The following is a 16,209-nucleotide window of genomic DNA, read 5'->3' as shown; positions in this document are numbered from 1 at the left end:
ATATCGTCAAGTATTTTGCTGATTGAAATATCCCATGAAGACTATGCCTTATTTCTATGCATTGAATTATTGTATGTAAATAACCAAAGTATATATAGCACCTCAGAATTGAACAAGATATGCTTAGAGCATTGACTATGAGGAGTAATTATTACTAAACATCTGCTATATACAGAAAAATGGATATGGATGCATATACCCTTTAACATATATGTATATGAAAACAATTTGAAATGTATAAGCTATTATAAAACTAAGGTTTTACTCTAGATGGAAGTTTTTTAAAGTCATAGTACTCTGTTTTCTGCTTTCTTATATAGCATATACTTTTTAATGTATTTTGAAGGAATGAACTTTCTTGGAAACCATTATTTATTCTACTTTTATTTTCCCGTGCATAAAAACAGCTTATAATTGTACTGAACACAAAATACAAACAAATACATTTTATTGCACATAAAAATACTTTAAATGAAATATTGCACATTAAAGAATTGATTAGGAAAGTCACAAACCTATTATGACTAGTATTATTCTAGGTTTGAACATTACAGAATATTTCCTGATAGAAATTTGCCACATCACATATTGCACATTTTCCAACACTTTTCCCTGTTTTACAAATATTCCTCATATTCTTTGCTTTTGTCTTTTCCCTGGAAAACACTGTATAAAAGGTTGTAAAGGCAAAGAAATAGGTATCGTTGAAAAGGATCAGTCTACAACTGAGGAAGTAAAAAAATAAATAATCATCCCATTCTTTGTGGGGAAAAAAATTACAAGGCAAATTGGCAAAATTCTCTAAAAAGAGAGAAATGTTACAGCTCTTAGTTTCATAAGCATTTGTCCATTTATAAATGCTCTCTGAGCTTAAGAGATTCAATTAGTTTAAATACCTCTGTCACCAGCCATAATTCCTTTGCTTACATTCAGTATTTAGTGCCAACATCTAACTCCTTCCAATAGAGCAAATGCATGAAGGGCTCTCACTCTCAAAGGTTGGTAGTCAGTCAGCAATAAATAATAAGTCTATGCCTAGTTGTTTCATTATTTCTGTATTCAAAACAATATAAAGTGCATCCAAAAGGTTTCATAGTCATTCTTCTTATTCGTGAGCATGATTATCAGTCAACCTGTGATGCTTTCAGAGCATGGCAGTAAGAATCCACAATGCAGATTTTCCTGAAATTTCTTCCTTTTTTTCATGGTTCTGTTTGGAATAAAATTCCCAAGATACTGTGAAATTTTTGTTGACAAAGTCTGTATGGAAAACTTGGGAACACAGAGCAGCATCAATTGACACAGATATTCTTAAGTTCCATCCTATAATGGTCAATAAGTAAATATGTTTCCTTATTATTTATAAGGTTTGTTACAGATCCAGTGTAAATTCTTCTCACATTCCATGCTGCTGACCTCTGTGTTATTCAGAAAAACACACTTCTCAGACCCTGTAAAGTTGAACCTGTCAAACAATAAAGAAACTTAGAATTATTTTCAGCTCATTGTTTTCATTCACTTACATGAGAATGAACTCTATGACGGTGACCTCTGCTTCTTTTAAATTCTTAGTAAGATACCTAATTCAAATAATTATAGACTAATCTGTAGAGACAATGGAAAGAAATAGTATGTGGAGAAACATGTGGAGATAAGAGGAAAGTACATCATTTGTTTGGTTGGCATGGCACTAGAAAAGTGATTCTTGGACATTTTTGAGTTCCTAGATTTTTTAATAAATAATTTCACAAAATTATATGCATGCAGCAGCCAAGCATACTAGTGCATACAGCTGTAGGGATTTTATGGCTCCTGATGCCCATCTGTGGATATGGAATCGTAGGACAAATATTAGGAATCCCTTTTCTAGAGATCTGAATTTAAATATTGATACCTTATCAGTAATTATCATAAAAACATTACGATAGTTGGAAATTTATTCAACTCTGAGTTTTGGATGACAAAGATCAACAACAAACTTATAAAATGATCTTTAAACATTAAACATATTTTAACTAAAGGCAATGAAAATAGAGTATCTTTAATTCTGGAACAAATTTTCTTTCAGCTCTATAGAAACTCTTAATTAGGCATTGAAAATGGTCTTTATTCTGTGGAGATGACAGCTGAGAAATAGTAAGAGGAATTTATTTTCCAACAACTGTCTCATTAGTAAAGTCTAAATGTGACACAAAAATAGGGTTTTGTTGCATCATCATAATTATTAGAATATTTCCAAATCAAGTAAATCTGTTACTCACATTAGAGTTGGCTGAGAAGAATTAGTATAAGCATTTGTTTTATGAATTATAAGTGTAGATAAAGAAAAAGGAATCATAATAAAGCCTGTCTTTAAAGAATTCCAGAGTATGCACATTTAGAAGAGTTTGTCAGAGCTCTTGAAGAGCTCAGCCTTTGTATCTAAAGTGCTTTGAAAGGAGAAAAGGAAAATTATTTTCCTGACATGCTACCTTGGTGAGAATAAAGAGACTTCTGGAGACTTACCAGTTGTTAAATTCTTTGCCATCTGACCACTTCCATGTCTGACCAGGTTCCTTTTTCAGTCCAACCCAGTGTTCACCTCTACCTGCATATCGTTTTAGAAAGTTCTTTAAAAAAGCACAAATGAGTTGTTACATTAAACACCTTTTGGAAATAGACACTAAATCCTGTTTCTTAAAAGTTGCAACTTGAGGCATGACAGCTCAGCTAACCATTTACTTATTCCATATAGCATCAGCTTATTTGGATTTCTGGTCTTTGAAGCAAAGCAATCAAATAAAATTAAAAGATGGAATTAGGCCAGGCATGGTGGCTCATGCCTGTAATCTAAGCATGTTGGGAGGCCAAGGTGAGCAGATCACCTGAGGTGGGGAGTTCGACCACCCAGCCTGACCAACATGGAGAAACCCTACATTTATTAAAAATACAATAAATTAGCCAGGCATGGGGTCATATGCCTGTAATTCCAGTTACTCAGGAGGCTGAGGCAGGAGAATTGCTTGTACCCAGAAGGCGGAGGTTGTGGTGAGCTAAGGTTGTGCCATTGCACTCCAGCCTGGGCAATTAGAGCGAAACTCCATCTCAAAAAAAAGACTAATTTCATTTTAACCTCAGGCTGATCACATGGCTCTCTGATATGGCATTTTCCTACAACTGTGGTAGGTACAATGTTTTTCACTTAGAAGGAAACCACTGATTAGCTACGTGAATTAAAATAATAATATTTTCTCTCTTTTTTAATTCTTACCATGTCCTTTTCAGAATCAATGACAACAAGAGTAGCACCATGTTCAGAACAAGCATTTTGGGCAGAAGTCCAGCTCTTCTTTACAGTGGAAATAAAGTAGCATTTCCTCTGGTAGCCAACCCAGTCATCCAGACATGAAGAAACATCGCTGTCTGATGGCACTGAGAATGTGTATTGACCTGGACAATTGTATTTTCCCACTGTGAACAGAAAAATGCTTTGTTTTAGTTACAAAAGAAACCAAATACCCAAATACCCATAGCATACAAAACTAGCCCAGGAATGCTATGTGGTGCTCGGTGGTGTTAAAGCAAAGGTTGAAAGCTAAAAAGGAGACTTCTGAAAAAGGTAAGAAGAAAGAAAGTTCTGAGGAATATATCGAATCTTCCATTGTGCCTAATCATTATCGGATGGGGGTATGAGGATAAGGGGGTGTACCTTTGGCCATAATGTCAGAAAATAACAGAAATATAGAAAAATTCTGAAAATTTGGAGTAGAGTTTTTTTAACTAAAAGAGGCAAGGTGCATTATAAATTTCAAATAAGGTTTTGAATCTGAATGCAGAGGTGGAGGTATTTGAAGATGCAGTATTTATAGCACAAAGTTGGAAAAGTGGAGAGAGTAATTTTTAGGGAACTAATTCACAATACAGAAAGAGGTATGACTGAGAGTATCTCAAAAAATGGTAAATGTTCCCACTTGTAAAAGACACAAATATGTCTTGGTACAGCTGTAGGTATTAAATAGCATATCATTACTGACTCTCTGGGAACTTTTAAATACAGTCTTAATTCTTCAGAACTACCATTCTGTGGCCTTTAAGAAAAAACACAGAATACTGGTAATTTCCTGATTAATCTATGGTGTTAGATATGATTTTTTCCCCATAATCAATGGATGTGAAGATTTTTTCTAGCTAAATACCTATTTATTCAGAATTCAAATCAGCTGTCTTCATTCTAGATGCAAACATCCTTTCAAATGCAATTTTATTCTACAGTAATACATAAATCATAGATACTTTTAATACTTATAAAAGTATTATGTTAATCATTCAAGGAATGTGGAATCATGTTTAGTATTGATTAGGAAATTGGCCATATATAGTATATGGGTTAATTGTAAATTAGCTACAATTTCTGATTAGCCAGACCAAACTAATATTGATTTCAGCTGGGCATGAATGCTACAGCTAGGAGGCTTTAAAAGAAAGTACAGACTCACCTGATAAGGCAATGAGGGTTATGATTAAAATGGTGATGAAGACCACATTCACTACAGCACATAGGACAGGAACTTGGAAGAACCCTTCACGTTGTGTTGAAAAATGGGGACTGTTGGCATCACCTGGAAGGGAGAAAGTTGATGATTAGTTCAGGCAGTCTATAAAAGTACTATATTAACATGTGATATTATTTTGAGGCATTTAAATTTAGTATTTCCCATCTCCTTATATGAAATTTCCCTATATCCTTATACATATTTCTAAGTTAATTTTTCCCCAGTTTTGAGTGAATTTGAATAGTCTCTTGTTGACTTGAAATGAAACAATTCAAACACAATGATTAGATCATAAAATATTTCCCCAAAATATTTACCTGGCACATATAATTTATATACTTAATAGCTATGAAAATTCTAAGTATATAATCATTTTATTGTTTCAATCATGACAAGAACATTTATTAAATATCCGCATGCCCTAGAAAACACATTAAAAAATTTCAGGGTGTGGTGGCTCACACCTGTAGTCTCAGCATTTCGGGAGGCTGAGGTGGGTGGATAGATCACCTGAGCTCAGGAGTTCAAGACCAACATGAGCAACATGGTGAAACTCTGTCTTCTCCAAAAATACAAAAAATTAGCTGGTCATTGTGGCTTGCACCTGTGGTCCCAGCTACTTGGGAATTTGAGGTAGGAGGATTGCTTTAGCCTGGGAGGCAGAAGTCGCAGTGAGCTAAGATTGTGCCACTGCACTCTAACCTGGGTGACAGAGTGAGACCCTGTCTCAAAAAAAAAAAAATTCTAGCATAATTCTTTAACTTCCTTCTGGTTACTGTTGGAGAGAAATTATATGAATGGGATAAATATGGATAATATCATAAAGTAAAATATTGAATTGATATATAAATATCTAACATTAAAATGACAAAAATTTTTAAATAAGACAGTTTTTTTTGGTGAAGTTGGAGTTGGAATTTTCAGATATTATTAGTGGGAGAGTAAATTGGAAAAACACTTTGGAAACTGTTTCTTATAAAATTAAATATATGCCTTTTCTATGACCCAACAAATCTACTCCTATATATATCCTCAAGAAAAATGAAAACATGTTCTCAAAATGCCTTGTGCAAAAATGTTCCTAGCCGCTTTATTCTTAAGAACCAAATTCCAGAAATAACTCAAATACTCATCAACAGGAGAATGAATAAACAAATTATGGTATATCCACACAAGGAAATTCTGCTCAGCAGTTTAAAATAAAACAACTGATACATGCAACAAAGTGACTGAATCTCCAAAAAAAATAAATAAATAATTTTGAGTGAAAAAAAACTCCAGCCACAAAAGATTGCATAATAAATATTTCTATTTATATAACATTAATGAATAGTTTACCTAAGCTCTGGTGACAGAAATCAGAACAGTAGTTGCCTTTGTGTGTGTAGGTAATTTAACTGCAGTGGGATATAGGGCAAACTGTCTGGGGTCATGGAAATATTCAAACATTGACTGGTCTTGTGGTTATACAATTGTCATGACTCATTAAACTATACACCTATGAACTGTGCATTCATTGTATGTAAACTAAACCTCAATTTAAAATGATGTGTGAATGAACTGTGAAATATTTAATTTTTTCAAAAGATGTTAAAATAATAGAGAAAATTTAACAGTATTATAGAGGAAATATTCAGTGAAAGTTTTTTCATTTACCCTCTGTACAGCGGTTAAACAAAGTAAAAGGCTTTTTTTTTTTCTCCGACAAGTAATGTTTCTGTGGAAGGATTTAGAATAGGAATATGATGTTAATGATAATTGATAGTTACAAAAAACTCTAGAAGGATAACTGTTCTACAGTCTAAGTAATAACTGAGGAAAGAGAAAAGAGAATATTGTGACTTAGATTTTGGATTTTAACTTTGCATGATAAGCTGTCAGGATTCTTAAAATGTGGCCCCCGAGAAGTACACAGATCCCTATTATATTCTCAAAAACTGAAATGTAAAATGGCTACTCGAATAACTGATAATGCAAAACAGTTTCAAAATTAAAAAGTTCTTTTTTTCTGTGTGGATGATTTTCATAAATTAAAAAAGTTTACATAAGATGTATGTTGAAATCCACATATCTTTACCCTTAAAACATTTATCTAAAGTTAAACTGTTCCAAGAGATGTTGCCTTTTTTTCTTGGTAATTTACTGGGTACTGGTGTCAACATCAACTTTTGCTTTATCTGGAAGTTATTTTTACCATCTTAGATCTGCACTCAGATTTTGCAGAAGATGCCTTTACCTCATGGCTACCTAGCTCAATTTTGTAGCTTCTCAGAGCAAATTTTCCTTTTTTCACCTGTATAGAATCATCGGAAGCAGCCTTTGCTACTTAAGGTAGCAAGTTCGGAGCTCTGTCTAGTTTCACTTCGTGCTATGTGAGGGGCAGCTGTGCTGCTTGAACTCAGTACTACAACAGCTCTGTCTCCTCAGCCAGCACTAACACACCCTAGTAACCCATGGGATCCAGGGTCTCACTGACCCATGGGATCCAGGGCTAGTGTTAACCAAAGTAACACCTATATCCTAGGTGACAAAACATTTCCCCCAACAGCACACTTTTGCTTTGATTTCAGGTCCTGCACATTAATAGAGAAGTTGAAAATAAACCCAGTTTGCTACCTATTGAATCATCCAGGGTGACATCCAGCAATTCTTCATACTAATAAAGCACCTTATTAGGGCAGCCTAAATTAGACATTCAACAGAAAGTTGAAACAATACAGGAAAAGTTAAGAATTTCTGCATTAAGTCTTTCTTTCAGCTATGTTCTCTATTTATTGAGTAATGATTATTATTTCTTTTTGCAGTGCAACTGGGTCATAACTAATGGCTCACCTGATTACCTGAAACTTTGCATGCTTTGCACTTGTTATCCATGCTAAATTTTATGTTCTTAAACACAGGATGGATTTAGGAAAAGTAATTGATGTTTTTCGGAAGGAAACTAATATAGTAGACACATGATTAGAAAATAATCCCTTTCTACAAGATTGTTTTAGTTCTGCTGTTTCTAACATATCCCTTTGTTACTGGCTAGCTCTTGCTGACAAGTAAAGTCTAATTCTTAAGTGCTAGTGCTTTAGGTACCTCATTAATTAAGGAGAAAGAGGAATAAATGAAAAAAAATCAAGAAATTTTACAGAAATAAGGTATAGAAAAATAATAGGCAAAATTGCAGTAATAGGAAGTAAACCAGATATGTGGATATAATAAACAAATAGAAGAGAGGAATCTTTCTAAGATGACTATATTTTGATTAGAAACAAAGGAAAGGAAGAAAAAATTGTAAGTCACATAGACTTTGAAGCCAGAAATTGGAAGGGTTAAATAGAAAGATGAAATGGAGGAAAAATGTCCTATAAAGAATACCAAAGCAGATGATTGCGTTTTCAGGAATCCTTTTGTGATTCTTTTAGTAAATTACAAATGGACACTGTAAAATGTTAGCTGCTTATATAGCAATTCTCTCAAAGATGGCAAACTTGCACATGTCCAGCAACTAGAGGATGCTGTCATGAGAACTTGGGATAAGGCACACTGAAAGAAGGTAAAGATGCAAGGGAAGGCAAGCAATGTAACTGCTTATGTGGAAAATAGAATTTTTCATAGACAGCACTTCCTGGAGAATGTACAGATAGATATGGAAAATGATGGAGAATAACTGGGCTAGAGCAGGAAGTTTTCTAATTAAATCTAAACACTGAGATAATATAAACGGAAGCAAAGAGAACGATCTTTAAAGATCTTCATTTTTGCAACTTTCTCTCATCTCAGGTATTAGAACTCCTTATACATAAAGAGGGATTCACCTCTTCCCTATAGTAGAACCTGTCTTCTCTAAAAGACAAAGCCTCACTTTCTTCCCTGAAAACCATTATATATCACATATATAGAGATTACCAGTATATTTTCTCTACTATTATATATTTTATATATGTATAGATTACCAGTATATCTTCTGTAACTACTATTATATGTTATATGTAGAGATATTATAGAGTATATATGAAATCAGATCCGACTTACTTTCTTGTTTACTCTTCGGATGCAAAGAGCTGTTCTCTGTTATGAAACAATTTTCAGAGCTCATCTTTGTTCTCAAGATTCCTTAATCTGAGGTCACGCTGATCTACAGTGAAAGTCTTTGCTGGAGCTCTTGTTCAGTCTCTGAGATGCTGAGGCATCTCAGAATATATACTCCCTGATGGTGTCTCCACCCCCTTCCTCTTACCACCTACTTGCTTGACTACATTATTTCTCTTTAATTTATGCTCCAGCAGCCCAGACAATGTACAGTGCGTTGTTGTGGTAAAGTATGGGTTTTCCCTGTTGTCTGAAATGTGCTTTTTCACAACTGTAAGGTGTAGCAGGAGGCGAGTGGGATTTTCCCAGACTCTGAGACATCCTTCCTTAAATTTCTGGAAAACAAAAACAGTTTAGGAGACAGAATAATCTAAGAAAAGAGTAAAAGTTAGAGATTCCTGTCTTTGAGATGAAAATAATTTGGAGAAAGAGAGTGTAGTATTTTCCAGGAATCCCATTCATTTGTTTATTCATACATTTAACTGATATTTACTGAACACCCCCTATGCACATAACACTGTCTGGAACCACAGGATTTATTATTGAATATGGATTTTAAGATCTCTATGTTCATGGATCTCTCTCCAGCCTGGAAGAGTTTTATTTAGAAAGCTATAAACCGGTTTTTGAAAGTGTGTCATTCACTTCTTCCCTGGGGACTAGATGTGCCATCTAGTAAGAAGTTGTTTTAATGCAGCAAACAGAAAGCTTGTGGTTTGGAACTTCCTTGCTATGTTGTAAAACTGTTTATCTTAAATGATCTGTTTCATTTTTCTCCTGCTAATTTTCCTGTCATTAATTACTGACATTTAAACTGCTTTTACTTTACCTTGGTAACATCTTCTTCAATTCTTCCCCTCTGGTCTATGTTATTCTCTTCAGATACCTCTGAGACTTCAGTCATTGAAGTATAATTATTATTTTAAAGTACTGCTGTGTTATCAGTCTCATTCAGATAAGTAATGACAGTCAACACAAGATGAATGCAGAGTGCTATGTATGGTGATTGAAGGAGCGAAATCAAAATACCACTCTGGTTAATAATCTTGGTGCCCATAATTTTATTACTAATATTATTTCTTTAGAATAAAGACATTCTGCTTTCAGAATAAAGCCTTGATGCAAATTTTAGGCATAGGTAGGTTGGAAGTTAGTTGGCCATTGGATGCATTTTTCTATCTAATACACAAAAAGGTACATGTTGACCCTAAAGGCTCCCTTTGCTTCCATTCTACTTTTCAGTTAATTTCTTAGTACCTTTCTCACATGGCAGCCAGAAACAGTGTTTTATAATTAGGTTATATTATTTTGTAGAAGTGTTTAACTCCTTCCCCATTCACTTTGAAAGGCTTCCTATCAAAAGTACCATAAAACCCAGAGACCTAATAGTTGAGAAGGTTTTATACATAATACGGCCCCTGGTTATCTCTCCTACAATTTTTCCTCTTATTCACTCTCCTCTCTGACAGTAACCTCTCCCTTAAAAATGCCAAGCATCCTACCACTACAGGGCTTTTACATTTTCTCTAGAAGATTGTTTTTCCATCAACCTGCATGTCTTGCTCTCCCTTTAACTGACTCACTCTTCAGCTGCTACCTGCTCAAAGAAATTGTCACTTGTCATTCTATGTAAAATAGAACCTCACACTCTGCACCTCTACAGATCATGGTCAATATATGATACTATATCATGGTTTATTATCTGTTTCCCTTATGAGACTGCAAGATGCTTGGGGGCAAGAGTTTTGACTTCTCTCCTCTGTGCCTCTAACACCTTCCATAGTAACTGGAATCTAGCCTGTATTCCATGAACATACTGAATGAGTGAATGAATGAAAAATATGTATAAAACTAAAAGTTCTAAAATATGGAGTGCTATTTATTGGGGTTTGTAGGATTGTTTGGTTAAGAAGTGTATGGCCTTAGATTGCCACATGCAAATCTAGGGACAGACGTGGGGTCATTTATACAGGTCGTCAGGCATGGTCTTGTTGAGGAGGTCATATGTAGAATTAAATAAAAATGAGAGGAAAAATTTAACCATGGAAAATCTGAGAACAGAAAGAACAAGAGCAAGAACACACTCTGTAAAATAAAAATAAGTTTAGCTTCTTAAGGAAAAGAAGGAAGGTCAGTGTAGTAAGTCAGTAGTACCTCAGGAAAATGACCACAGAAATCCCCTGAGCTTTGGCTTTGTTATCTGTAAACTAAAAATATAACATCCAATTTATGAGGTTTTTATGAAGAAAAATTATGAACTATAACATGTGTAATATAGTATTTGGTACATACTATTCGTTCAATGATGTGTAAGGGAGTGACAGTTTGATACATGTCATAAAAAGAGAAAGTTCCTCAATCGATGTAAGGAATTCAGAGATAGTAACTGAAAAGTCATAACATAATTGCTGATGCAATGTGATGTGTCTTTTCTCTGAGAAAGAGGCAGAGGAAACTGCAGTCTCCTACAACCTCCTCTAACAGGTTTCATGGCACTAAGACTCGTCTGCTCAAGGTTTCTTGCTTCTTAAACCACAATCGAGTGAATGAATATGTGTATACACACAAATATACACACACATATATACATGCACATGTTTATATATATGTTATATATAAATATATATTTTACATTTATGCCCTAAGCCACAGAAAATGATACCTAGAAATCGTATTTTTAAACATTGCAACATAGATCAAAATCAATTAACTTTATTTTGTAGTCATTTTTCTCTGCCCTTTTTTTTTTTTTTGAGATGGAGTTTCACTCTTGTTGCCCAGGTTGGAGTGCAGTGGCCTGATCTCAGCTCACTGCAACCTCTGCCTCCCGGGTTCAAGCAATTCTTCTGTCTCAGCCTCCTGAGTAGCTAGGATTACAGGCTTGTGCCACCACACCTGGTTAATTTTTGTAATTTTTTAGTAGAGACAGGGTTTCACCATGTTGGCCAGGCTGGTCTCGAACTCATGACCTCTGATGATTCCCTCACCTCAGCCTCCCAAAGTGTTGAGATTACAGGCGTGAGCCACTGCGCCTAACCTTTCTCTGCTTTTTTATAAATGGGAACAGTCCACGTATTTTGTTGAAATCAGCACTTGGGTGTGTGGGAGGAGGCAGCCACTGTAAACAAAAAGGCAGTCAATTTTCCGAGTACCTAGTTATCAGTGGCCTCCTAGATAGCCACTGGGCCCCCTGCTGCTCAAGGTCCTCTGCAAGAGCCCGAATTAAGGAACTTTTTCTTCATTTCTCTTCCCTCCTTTACATAATTCTATTTTTCTTAAGTGCCAGAAATCTCTTTCAGATTTGAGAAAGCAATAAATATAAACTCACAATGAATAGTGGCTGCTTGGCACTGTCCTAGCTGATACCTGTTGTTAATTATTAACAACATGTAATTATTAACAGCATGCTATTTACTAATTATTAAGAGTATGCTATTTCATTTGTGAGAATGTCCTCTTAGGAACAAAAAACTATATGCCCATGGTACTAATTAATACTTGTTAAGCCGAAGAAATATATCTCTGCATGTGAAATTCCAGAGAAAAACAAAGCAAAATTTAGAGGGTCAAGATGCAGCATGGGAGAGATTTGGGGATCAGGGGTTCTTCAGTGCCCCTTATTTATCAGAACATGGAAGCAAACTTCTTGTGGCTAGCCCTTATGAGTTTAACTCTAAACAAAAAGAAACACATAAAGAAACAAATCTTGTGCAAATAAACCCTTTTCAATCTGTTTATAAAACACAGATGTCAGTAACATGTAACATTTCATTTTAGGGAGACATTTTTTGTGTCTTCTTTCAGAAATAATATGTAAAAATTAAGTGAATTTCTTTTAGGGCAGAGATTATCATTCACATTTCATAGTTTAGCTGAGAAAACTGAGTCCAAGAGAAATGAGTGGGGGGACAAAGTTGGCAGAAGCCATTTAGGGCACCAAAACTCAATGCAGCTCTTCTTCCTGTGTGACCTTATATGAAGATTCCGGGATGAGGCGTCAGAAAGGAAATAAAGATGAAGTAATATGAGCTAGATGCAAAGCGTGCACAGAAGGCGGGGTACACTGTGCTTATCAGACAGCTGCAGCAGCAGGATGCTTTGGGTACATGTGAACAGGGACCACAGACTTCCGACCTAAAGACAATTTCCGGATACAACTTGCTCATCTTTTTTTTTTCCTTTCAATGGGTGAATTCGGTTTCTGAATGGCTTTAATCTTCTTGTGAATCAAAACTTCAATTTAGAATACATCATCCTTTGTTAATATAAATTATGCAAATTGGTAACATTTATTTTTAAACTGCAGGTGCCTGTGTGTTTTCGAATTGTTTACCGTACAAGGTCAGTGAAGGTAACCATGAGTAAATGAAGGATTTCCAGTTTTAAACACTTTCCTATTTTCTCTCCTCTTGAAGTCTTTGAACTTTCTAATTTTCCTCTTCAGCGGAATGTCTCCTAAAACACAAAAATGAGCATGGAAGGTGTGAGCTGGCATGTTCTTCTTTTTGACTTGAGATGGTGAAGGCAAAATATAGTGCTTGTGTACACATAAACTTGAACTCTGAAAAATTTGTTTCTGAAAGTAAAATATATAAAAGAATAAAAGAAGAGCGATACTAAAGATGAGATATAATGCTTAACCATGTCTGAAAACTTTACCTAAATTAATTCCAGATTTATCTATATAAAACATTTTTGGAGATTACTCTTAAAGATAATGGTGTGAAAATGGCAAATATACCATATAGAATATTTGAGTCGGCCAGGACCTGGGCTACTATGCCAGTATAAAACGTATCCAATTGTACTTGGATCTTGCTTGACAGATGCATTATGAATTTGAACAGAACTGCTTATCCCACTTCCTGTAGATCTATGTGCACCTAACTCACCTAGTGAGAGAAACACCTCCAGGTGGAAGACATTCTGGGACTTTTATCTTTCCTCGGACCAATCAACCAATGTGAAGTTCAAGTGTATTGAAATACTTCTGATGGATTGAATTGGACTTCACTGAAATGAGGTATTAGGAAAGGAAAATGGAAGGCTTAAAAGGGAATTCACAAGAAAGTATGAGAGGTTGAAGCAGACAGGAAAAATTATAATAGCATAATGTAAATAATTTTTGGCTGTCATATATTTGACAACGTGAAGTAAAATAAACATATCCTAGACAACCGTTTCTTCCAAAACAGAAGACAAAAATAAAGAAGCAAGACAAAAATAAAGAAGCAAGACAAAAATAAAGAATTAAATATTCCATAACTATTAAGTTAATTGAATCCATAATTAATACATTCTTTTTTTTTTTAATTTTTTATTGGATTATAGGGTTTGGGGTACATGAGCAGAGCATGCAAGACAGTTGCGTAGGTACACACATGGCAGTGTGCTTTGCTTTTCTTCTCCCCTTCACCCACATTTGGCATTTCTCCCCAGGCTATCCCTCCCCACCTCCCCCTCCCACTGGCCCTCCCCTTTTCCCCCCAATAGACCCCAGTGTTTAGTACTCCCCTTTCTGTGTCCATGTGTTCTCATTTTTCATCACCCACCTATGAGTGAGAATATGCGGTGTTTCATTTTCTGTTCTTGTGTCAGTTTGCTGAGGATGACATTTTCCAGATTCATCCATGTCCCTACAAACGACTCGAACTCATCATTTCTGATTGCTGCATAATATTCCATGGTGTATATGTGCCACATTTTTCCAATCCAGTCTATTATCAATGGGCATTTGGGTTGATTCCAGGTCTTTGCTATTGTAAACAGTGCTGCAATGAACATTCGTGTACATGTGTCCTTATAGTAGAACGATTTATAGTCTTTTGGATATATACCCAGTAATGGGATTGCTGGGTCAAATGGAATTTCTATTTCTAAGGCCTTGAGGAATCGCCACACTGTCTTCCACAATGGTTGAACTAATTTACACTCCCACCAACAGTGTAAAAGTGTTCCTTTTTCTCCACATCCTCTCCAGCATCTGTTGTCTCTAGATTTTTTAATGATCGCCATTCTAACTGGCGTGAGATGGTATCTCAATGTGGTTTTGATTTGCATCTCTCTGATGACCAGTGACGATGAGCATTTTTTCATATGATTGTTGGCCTCATATATGTCTTCTTACGTAAAGTATCTGTACATATCCTTTGCCCACTTTTGAATGGGCTTGTTTGTTTTTTTCCTGTAAATCTGCTTGAGTTGTTTGTAAATTCTGGATATCAGCCCTTTGTCAGATGGGTAGACTGCGAAAATTTTTTCCCATTCTGTTGGTTGCCGATCCACTCTAGTGACTGTTTCTTTTGCTGTGCAGAAGCTGTGGAGTTTGATTAGGTCCCATTTGTCTATTTTGGCTTTTGTTGCCAATGCTTTTGGTGTTTTGTTCATGAAGTCCTTGCCTACTCCTATGTCCTGGATAGTTTTGCCTAGATTTCCTTCTAGGGTTTTTATGGTGCCAGGTCTTATGTTTAAGTCTTTAATCCATCTGGAGTTAATTTTAGTGTAAGGTGTCAGGAAGGGGTCCAGTTTCTGCTTTCTGCACATGGCTAGCCAGTTTTCCCAACACCATTTGTTAAACATGGAATCCTTGCCCCATTGCTTGTTTTTGTCAGGTTTATCAAAGATTGTATAGTTGTATGTATGTTGTGTTGCCTCCGGTGCCTCTGTTCTGTTCCATTGGTCTATATCTCTGTTTTGGTACCAGTACCATGCTGTTTTGATTACTGTAGCCTTGTAGTATAGTTTGAAATCCGGTAGTGTGATGCCCCCCGCTGTGTTCTTTTTGCTTAGAATTGACTTGGCTATGCGGGCTCTCTTTTGGTTCCATATGAAGTTCATAGTGGTTTTTTCCAGTTCTGTGAAGAAAGTCAATGGTAGCTTGATGGGGATAGCGTTGATTCTGTAAATAACTTTGGGCAGTATAGCCATTTTCACGATATTAATTCTTCCTAACCATGAACATGGAATGTTTCTCCATCTGTTTGTGTCCTCTCTGATTTCGTTGAGCAGTGGTTTGTAGTTCTCCTTGAAGAGGTCCCTTACGTTCCTTGTGAGTTGTATTCCAAGGTATTTTATTCTTTTTGTAGCAATTGCGAATGGCAGTTCGCTCTTGATTTGGCTTTCTTTAAGTCTGTTATTGGTGTAGACGAATGCTTGTGATTTTTGCACATTGATTTTATATCCTGAGACTTTGCTGAAGTTGCTTATCAGTTTCAGGAGTTTTTGGGCTGAGGCGATGGGGTCTTCTAGGTATACTATCATGTCGTCTGCAAATAGAGACAATTTGGCTTCCACCTTTCCTATTTGAATACCCTTTATTTCTTTTTCTTGCCTGATTGCTCTGGCTAGAACTTCCAGTACTATATTGAATAGGAGTGGTGAGAGAGGGCATCCTTGTCTAGTACCAGATTTCAAAGGGAATGCTTCCAGTTTTTGCCCATTCAGTATGATATTGGCTGTTGGTTTGTCATAAATAGCTTTTATTACTTTGAGATACGTTCCATGGATACCGAGTTTATTGAGGGTTTTTAGCATAAAGGGCTGTTGAATTTTGTCAAATGCCTTCTCTGCGTCAATTGAGATAATCATGTGGTTTTTG

At 35.6% G+C, this 16,209-nt stretch overlaps 1 protein-coding gene across 1 annotated transcript; it reads right to left on the bottom strand.

Moving 5' to 3' along the window:
• Positions 1–354: 354 nt before the first annotated feature.
• On the bottom strand, positions 355–8,697 carry CD69 (CD69 molecule). The gene is made up of 5 exons (XM_002752329.6): positions 8,556–8,697; positions 4,476–4,598; positions 3,251–3,450; positions 2,506–2,609; positions 355–1,465 (listed from the first exon to the last, which is right to left on the bottom strand). Exons 1-5 carry the CDS (start codon positions 8,617–8,619, stop codon positions 1,357–1,359), a joined length of 600 nt encoding a protein of 199 aa, XP_002752375.1. The 5' UTR covers positions 8,620–8,697; the 3' UTR covers positions 355–1,356.
• Between the last annotated feature and the right edge of the window lie 7,512 nt (positions 8,698–16,209).

The sequence above is a fragment of the Callithrix jacchus genome, chromosome 9 (genome assembly GCF_049354715.1).
Source record: "Callithrix jacchus isolate 240 chromosome 9, calJac240_pri, whole genome shotgun sequence".
In the NCBI taxonomy this organism is placed as follows: domain Eukaryota; kingdom Metazoa; phylum Chordata; class Mammalia; order Primates; family Cebidae; genus Callithrix; species Callithrix jacchus.
This window is presented reverse-complemented; position numbering and strand designations above follow the sequence as displayed.